This window comes from Glandiceps talaboti, chromosome 16 (assembly GCF_964340395.1).
Source record: "Glandiceps talaboti chromosome 16, keGlaTala1.1, whole genome shotgun sequence".
Classification (NCBI taxonomy): Eukaryota; Metazoa; Hemichordata; class Enteropneusta; family Spengelidae; genus Glandiceps; species Glandiceps talaboti.
Genome location: NC_135564.1, coordinates 16,426,965 through 16,436,332, shown reverse-complemented (window position 1 = coordinate 16,436,332; position 9,368 = coordinate 16,426,965). Strand labels below are relative to the sequence as shown.

The 9,368-nt window shown below is 38.0% G+C and overlaps 1 protein-coding gene across 1 annotated transcript; it reads right to left on the bottom strand.

Moving 5' to 3' along the window:
• Window positions 1-4,694: 4,694 nt before the first annotated feature.
• LOC144447171 (prominin-1-A-like) lies at window positions 4,695-7,349 on the bottom strand. The gene has a single exon (XM_078137075.1). The coding sequence runs from the start codon at window positions 7,347-7,349 to the stop codon at window positions 4,695-4,697; it is 2,655 nt and encodes an 884-aa protein (XP_077993201.1).
• Between the last annotated feature and the right edge of the window lie 2,019 nt (window positions 7,350-9,368).

Genomic DNA, 9,368 nt, shown 5'->3' with positions numbered 1-9,368 from the left:
AGTGATCACAGTGAGTATTATGATCACAGTGAGTTTGGTGATAGAATTGTTCAATAGCGAAAATGGCTACGAGAATAATCACGTACGTCGAGGACCAGCCTTTTCCATTATTCAATATGGCTGCTTCTCTACCTAGGAAATATCTCTCTCTTTTTTATCTAGACACAGTCGCCTTGAAACTACACAACCGCTCCCTTACCCGTATTATTTCAGCTAACACTCGGAGATGCATGAAGTCTGCCGACAATAAAGTTTTCCTGCATCATTTGTTCACAGTCATCCTAGGTAGTTACATTGCCTATTTGTCGCTGAATTTTGACGACTGATTTCCAAGTATCAAACATTTTCGGGTTAATGTCCTTTACGAACTCAGTGGGAACTACACTCTCTACGTGAACAATGGATCGATATTTGGAGACATTTGGTAACATTAATTATTCATCATATTAGCTTAAAATCAATACTGTCTTTTGTCGACTACTTCGAGATGTATATAAATAAACACTGTCACCATACAGTGATATCCAAACGTGTTGGGTACTGACGGTATAATCGATAGTTCATCGTTTCATCCGGGATACCCTGGACGGGGCTACAGCTTGGAAGCGAGAGCAAACTTCGCGAGTCTTTGCGGAGGCTCAACATTAATAAAGTAACTCCCTTTTAGTCGAAATTTTAGTCATTCTGGAGCAAAAGCCTTATGAATTAACAACGTGTAGGCTTCGTACAGGAAAGTTGTACGGTAAGCTTGAAGAATCGATTCATATCTACACCACTAAATCAAGTTTCGAACATGAGTCTAATTTTTTGTCGACATCTACCCTGAGAATTAAAATTTCAATCTGAAATACGCACCCCAACTTATTTTAACAAATACATAAGCAATGAGTAGCAGGCTCGATCTCTACAACCATGATGAGGTATACCGTTACAAACAAACCGTTTCGAGTGTACATTATTAATTTGTGACACAAAAGAAAACAGCGTTGTGGTTCATCTTTCAGACTTGTCCTCTTTCGTCGATGCAGTGGCGACTTTATGTTCTTTCCAATATCAAATGACAAATCACACCACGTGACTCGGTGCACATGTTCTTCAAATATTATAGTCAGTTGTATTGTCTTTCAATAAAAACGTATTGTCTCCTGACGGAATGTTAATAAAATCGAAAAAGTTTTGTTCATAAAATGAAATACTAACTTTATTAAAACACACTAGTGTTCATGCCGTGAAATAAAGCATGCATTGCTTTCACTTTAAAGCCCACTTTTTATTTCACTTCATAACGAAGAGAAACAGTGGGCAGGAAATGATTTAATCATATATAGGGGAGAAAAATCCCCTCTCTTGCCGATGACAAATTACATACATACCTTACGGACTACTACGTTGTCCAAAGACTTGCCCTACGGCTTGCTGTTCGTCTTCTTCATAATTTATATAGAACATTCCCCGAAAAGCACGGCTATCGCTTTGAAGATAAAAGTGGATACAACAATAAAATTATGCTTCAATCTTGAATGAATTTGTATTTAGAACGAGCGAGGTTGAAATAAACTTGCATGCAACAGAGGGAATGGATGTTCACGAGACAGCGTGGCAAAAGTGGCATTAACAAGCGCCCTCGTTGGAGAATTAAAAAAAACACGTCTACTTCAATGGCATGGTGTACTTATAAATGAATCTCTTCTAAACTACCTCTTGCGGGGTTTAGATGAGCCTGGGGGGGGGGGGGACTTACCGGTTTCATACACAGATCCCAACTTCTACAGTACTGTGAAAGAATACTGTTTCCTACTGTGTCATTGCCACTACTGACTTCTGGTTGAATATAATGCTATTGACAAAAAAAACGTATATTGACCGTCTGTATCGATTCTCCTCAACTACAACAGAAGAGTTCACGCCTGTGACGTCAGTGTATCTATAAACACCATATAAACACTCAATTGCCTCTTTTGTTCTAATTTGATAGAATTGTCTTTTCAATTATTAAAACTTTTTTTCCGGTGTAATTGAAATTAGTGAATATGGTTTTTGTTTTTCCTGTTGGCTTATCTTCCCATTGTTGGTGAGGGCGCACTACTGATAGTAAACACTAATCATGTGTGTGTGTGTGTGTTGATTTAAATCAACCAGGAACTATCATGTTTGTGATTGAAATCGTCCTGTAACTACACATGCACATTTTTGTTTACATCAAAATCAAACTTTATTTATTTATTTATTTATGAACAAAATATGCTTGAGGACGAAAAGTCAGTCATAAACATTTGGAGAATGTTTAACATAGCTACATGCGACGAAATAACATCAATCATGCAAGGTGGAATAAGTTAGCTCAAACATCTCTTTCGTGTATTTTTTCATCAAGTCCCGTTGTAGAGTCCCGTTGTAGAGTCTTAAACTTTTCATTCATAATTCACTCAGTTGTTTTTTTTCTAATTCACAAGTGTGTCTATAAAATACCACAAACACTAAAATATTTAAACTGATAAATTTTGTCTACTTTCTAACTATTTACATCTTTTCTATTTTCAAATCACACATCGTTATTAACTAGTTGTAAAATTGTAAATGACAAACGGTCGAACAAAAATACACAACTTCACAATTTGAATTGAACACAAATTAGACAGATTGATTGATTGAGTCGAGTATGCCCCCCCCCCCCTCTCCTAGGTTTTAAATCGTACTCCAGGTAACTAGTGTTACGAGTCTCAAAGCTGAGCAAAACAAAGTTTTACTATCACCTACCTACAAAATAGTGTTCAGTCATTCCTTAGAAAAGAGGACTGGCTTAGTAAAACTCTGTGTAAATATATGTCTATCTAACACACAAAGCCTGACTTCACTTTCACCGGGTTAAAGTCGAGTGTCGCACTGTAAAAACTAATCTCGCTGCCAGACTCGTGATTATTGTCCCGTTGTAAGTCGCACGAAGTGCGCCCCTAGTGGCGAAGCCTAAATTCACGCACTTTTCTCGGCTTCGCCGCTCGGGGCGCACTTCGTGTGTCTTACAAAGGCTGTCAACAGAAGATTTTTGTATCCTCGACTGTTGTTACACGGAATGATTGTAAGAGGCTTCGGGAATACATTAAGACTACATTATTTTAAAAATTTACAAAACTGATATTTACATTATGATGGACAATGGCATACATTGATATCAATTGTCATCATTTTAATAATCAGGAACAAATATATACAGATATAATACAACATGTTACCATAGTAACAAGAGTTCAGTGAGAAGCGTAAACCACTGTCGAGAGTTATTTAAACAAATAAAAAGCATTGTCTCCACAAAATTCAACCTCAGAGACCTGTGCAGCTTTTACTTGGACGGAATCATCGAACTGAATGAAAATTCAAAACAAAATATTTTTAATCATAATTTGTATTTGTTGAAATATAGCTTTTATAAAAATTAAAATCTAGTTTAGAAGTGAAAATACTCGAAATTGTAAATACAGGTCATTCAAATATAATGTTACACTGGCCGACTTTGTCCCGTTTATTTCAAGTGTTAAGGCCTCAGCCCATGACACACAAAAGAAGTACAATTTACTCAGAGAGAAAAATAAAGTAGTTTACAAGACAGAGAAAAAGAAACGTTTGACAATGTTTAGTTGCCGTTTTCCTTTCCACAAAATCAGTACGGCATTTAAACGATTTAAATACAAACACTGAAAACTTGAAAATAGCATGTAGGGTTTTTTTAGTTGATAATAATGCAAAACATTTCAGTAGGGTGAAAACTAAATCGTTGAGGAATTAATTCTGTTCTGTATACGTATTGCTCGTAAAGTGGACAAAATAATATAAAATGACACTCGTCCTCTACTACAGTTACACCTTGTTTTTTTTTTTACAATACTGACACACTCTAAAATCAACTGGTATTGCTGGGTTACTATGGCGACCTTTTTTGGCTTATTATACTTGTATAGTAAGCGCCGAAGTCATGGGCAATTTGTAGCTGACAATTTCACGCATGATCAGGAATAATATAAATTACTCGATTTTCATTTATTTATTTCAAATATGTATGTATATATATATATATATATATATATATATATATATATATATATATATATATATATATATATATATATATATATATAACTCGGTGAGTATCAATCTGCTAAGACAGTGTTCTATACCGCAGTGGCAGAGCGCAATAGTTTTGGAGTAGAGAGCGCAAAACTACATATATATATATATATATATATATATATATATATATATATATATATATATATATATATATATATATATATATATATATATATATATATATATATAAACACTTGTAATAATATATGTTTTAGGGTTCTTTATGGTGTGGTTGATTTTAAGATCTTTCTATGCGTACTTTACCGTTTATTAAAATTTGTAACTGTCATGACGAGTATCGTTTCTTTTCAGTTATTACACAGATCTAAGTCAGGCTGTGTCCTGCTTATATCTTACCTTTATCCTTATTAATATTAAATTCAAACTGTCAATGCATTTATTGATCGGGACTGTTTCACTCGTTACTTATGCACTTGCCAGTTATGACTTGAGATGAAGATGGTCCTTATCGGGGGTTAAAGGTTACAGAAAATTATTTGAGATAAAAACAAAACAAAAACATGAAAATCAAAACATAGAAAAATGTGTATTGATTGCATTTATGTGTTGGCTTATATGTCCATGTTTGCAATTTTGTTGTTACCGCTGTAGGGCGGTCTTTTCTTCGTTTTGCCACTTCTATTTTCCATCTCTACTCCATCATCATATTGGTCACCTTCTTTCATCCGGCGGAAATACTTTGCTAATTTGATACCGAAGATGATGCTGAACACCATGAAGAAGACACACCAACCACAACAAAGCCACATTCCGTTGAACGCATCAAGTACACTTCGACAGATGGTATTGAATAAATTGTCCAGGAGGTTATAGAATGGAAGACACTTCCCTATTTCGGCCTCAATCATGTTGTTGACGTAAGCCACAAACTGGTCGGTGTAGCCGAAAACTTTATCTTGAAAGTCGTCAACCTCGCTCGCGACTACGGCATCTAGGTTGTTATTGATGTAGTCATCGGCCGTGTTGCCAGCGCTTATCGTGGTGTTGACTGCTGTATCAATCGTGTTCGAGTCATTCTGAACCGTCGTCAAAGCAGTTGACACAGTATTGCGAAGGGTCACCATCGGGTCTACGCTCGAAGTCTGGAAATTTCGAATCGTTGCCACCATGTCGGTGAAATTACTCTCAAACGATGACGGGAAGATCGTCGAATTGCCCGTGTAGGTGTTAATGAATGATTGTAAATTGTCGGCAAAATTGTCAAGGTCTTCACCGAAGTCGATCAAGACAGAGTTCAGTTCGTTTTCAAACTCTGTAAAGGGAATACTTGCGGTGTTCACGTCACGTGCATCAGCCAAATTGTCCTCAGTTTCTGTTGACATAATTTCAATTTGATCGGAGATGTTTACTTTCATGCCATCAAATTGATCTTGTGAAATATAGCTATCGATATTCAGCATTTCAGTGATGTTTACCATGTTTTCAAGTTTAAAAGCTGTGTACGCTGCCAGGTTGTTCTCGCAGTCGGTCAGGATTCCCGTCATAGTCAAAGAAATGTTACCATTTTGGTAGAGTTTGTCGCCTAAAAAATATCCATCTGTGCCCGAAATGATGTCAGGTTGATCTATAGTGTTGGCAAACACTTCTCGGGTTAAAATCGGATCGCATACGAATTTATCCAGGGGTCCGCCAAGAGTAAACGTGAAAGTCGTCAACAGCATAAACAAGCACGCAAATATGCACGAAATTCCTGCTGAAGCCATGAGCAGTAGTCCGGAGCAATTTGACAGAGCCCCTCTTTTGGTTGGATGTTTGTCCCCGTCACACGAGATGAGACCGAACGCAATACCCAATGTGTTAAGGATAACGACTACTAACGCAATACATGCAAGACCAAGCATGAAGTAACCACGATATGTATCGTAGTCGTCCAGATATTTCGTGTAGTCTAGTAACGTATCCTGGAACGAGGTTGTCTGGGATGATAAGGTATTCAGGTTATTAATCATTGGATCGAGACCACTCTCAATTTCGTCGTTGAAATCACCAAAACTCGATGTCAAGTCCCCTGCAGCAGCATCTGTTTCATTCTGAACTAATTCTGGAATATCCTCGAATTCATTTCGACCCTTCTGGGCTTCTGAGGTCAGATCGTTGTTAATGACGCTCGTTAAACCAGTAATTTTTACATTAACGATACTTCGGGGGTAGTACCCGGGTCCGACAAGATTTACCGGGTAGTCGCTGAAATCTCTGCTGCCGACCAATTGCGAAGTGTTAGCCATACTCTGTGGGTCGCTGCCAGCTGTCGAACAACCACCGGCAGTTGCACAATCCGAGTATAAATCTTCAATTTCTTGTTTTAAATCATCAACGAGAGAGACGAAGTCGGTGTAATTTGAATCTAAATATGTAACTTGTGTGTTCAGTGTCTGTAACCCATCTCGAGTGTCTGTTATTATGTCCGCCATGTTTATGATGGAGTCCAATGCCGGGTCAATATACGGTCTTAAAGTCTCCCTCACGGGTACACCAACTGTATTGCCCACATTATCAATCTCATACTCGATCAGATCAAAAAGCCAATTTGTTTGATTCACAGCAACAAACAAGATTTCTTCGGCTGTGTTGTTTACGTAGGTTGTGACGTCATTGAAGCTGTACGCCAAGTTGTTTCCGACATTCGGAAATTCCGTATACTGACGGGCGTCGACGAAATAAGTGCACGCACATCCTCCGGATAATATGCCAGTTACAAGGGCGAGTATAAGGACAAATGTCCACTTCTTACAACCCATATTGTCAGTTTGCTTCTGGTACATTTTGCCACCGCACTTACCGCAAAGTCGACATGCGCAGAAACAGATACAGACTATTGGGAAGACCAAAAGAAAGAGAAATCCAAGAACGATGCAGATAGCAAACCCGAACAAAACGTCAGCATAATTCGTTATATTTCCTGTCAGGTCCCCTATAGCAAAGTTTCCAGCCAAGGCATCCACTATTATATTGTAGGGTATTTCTCCCGGAGCTATTGTATTGATCCACCCGTCAATCATCGACCACATAGATGGCAATGGAGACTCTCCTTCGTCGTAGCTCGAAGGACTGTCGTACGAGACACCACTTGGTAGGTCCTTCCATGTGATAGTTCCATTAGCGTCTACTGAATTTTGACTTGCAGCTTCAATAACATCGCCACACAGCAAAGTGGCGACAACTAAAACAAGCATCACCTTAGCACTTATACTCATACTGGACACCATTTTTTCTGCAATTGAAAGGAAATAAAACGATCATTAACATATTTTGACAATTATTGTTTGTGATACACATGACATAATTCACCTAGCACAAATCACAGAAGACTGGTATTTTTTTTTACTAACTTCGTGACTTCATCTGATGTGACGGAATGGGTGAACAAGAACGGTAGTCACTGATACAAAATACATGTGCATGCATTGCAATGTACTGTCCTGGCAAACATCAACAGTCCTAAAACGTACGTAGCCAATGTCGACCTAGAGACTGTACACTGTACTAGTAACTTAGGGCTTCTGTGTAACCCAGGGGATGGTTTAAAGTTATTTTCTATGAACGCCACTGGACAAAACACACTCTTGTTAGTTCTTTTACTGAAAATTGGAACTTTCGTTCGGTTTTTACATTCCGATTCACAAATTCATATTTTCATGACCGTGTCAGATACATACAAATTGCGTAATCGAAGATGAAGTGGAAAGTTATGGGCCGTATACTTCTGTCATAGGCTGAGCCAATAAGGATATATGCGAAAAAGGTTTCTCTTATTCCTGTCCTTAGGTTTGAGAACGAATTTAATGTTTATGTTTAGATTTGAAGCAGAGTTTTCCTCTCAGATGGTCAAAGATCAAATCTGAGTTTCACAATTACTAGTAATTGTAACCATATTTGCCTGAGTCTCCTGTTAGGCAGAGTTTTAAAATAAACCATGCTAACAACAAAATCACGACCATGTCAGAATTTATCATGAATTAGGCTTTGTTACATGTATGAGAAGTTGAGAGTATGTCAACAGATTCTGTTTCGAGGTCTGCGCGGAGCCTCCACGTACCATGACCCATTGTGTCTTTCCCCGGCTGGAGCTTCTTCTGTCTTACGGCCTAATTATAAGCCATGATTAGGCCAAGGGTCATTGGGGTAATATACTAAACAACAGACAACTTAGATACAAAACAATACCTTAAACAACCTAAATTATCACATCAAAAGTAACTACGTTCTCCTGGCGTGTGGACTTGAACATGCTGATACTGATAGATTCTGCATGACCAACCTGATATAACGTTGAACTTGACACTACCGCAAACGGATTCAATGTTACCTGTCGACCATACTCACTCTTTCTTTAACTGTCTTTTGTGTATACCTGTGAACTTTGACCATTTCAAAATTCATTCCTCATACTACAGACATAACAGTTCACCTTATGCCAACGAAACTAGCAAAACTGAACAACATTCGATTTAGAATTTCGAGAATTTCGTAGTTCGAAGGGCGTGGTCTTGTTACGCACGAGATCTCTCTCGCGCGCGCGCCACTATTCAGAGTGTGTTGTACACGATGATGGAGCGTACTAACACTGGTAGCGTGATGTGGTCGTAGTTCAGTGAGACAACAGTGATTTACTCAATAGACAGAATAAACAATGAATGTTTATAAAAGTGACGAGATGAAACGTATCACCAATGCATAAGCTTAGAATTTCAGGCGTGAAAAACGTCGTTCATTGTTTCGTGAGCCGGGTGTGTAATTTTGTGTGATGAATGAACTCTTACTTCGCTCTTTAGGGGTATTACTTGGCGTTCGTTTTTTCTCGAGATTATTTTGGTCAAATGATACGTTAACGTCGAATAGTATATTTACTGTAATATAGCACCAGGCTCTTGTATCACGGGTTTGTGTCATAACAAAGCTATCAAACGTAGTTTGAAATACAGAGAAGAAGCGAAGAGAACCACATAGATCAAATCAAGAACAGTGCTGACGTATAAATGGCGACACTGTGATACAAGTTAAAACCATAGACATAGAGAGATTTCCACTGTCTATGCTTTAAACCACTCTTAGGCTGTTGTGCTGACTGACTGTGATAATAGGATTCCCATTAAGAATATAGAAGATAGGACATTTCTAGCATTGCTCACTCTGGACGTTTTAATGAAGTGTTTACTTATAACTCACAGACCGCCACTGTCTATGCTTAACGCTAACAAACCTTACTAAGAGTGGTCTCTAACATT

Bases quoted from the DNA above. Each gene is read 5' to 3' on its own strand.
- LOC144447171 (XM_078137075.1), bottom strand. From the start codon at position 7,349: ATGGTGTCCAGTATGAGTATAAGTGCTAAGGTGATGCTTGTTTTAGTT.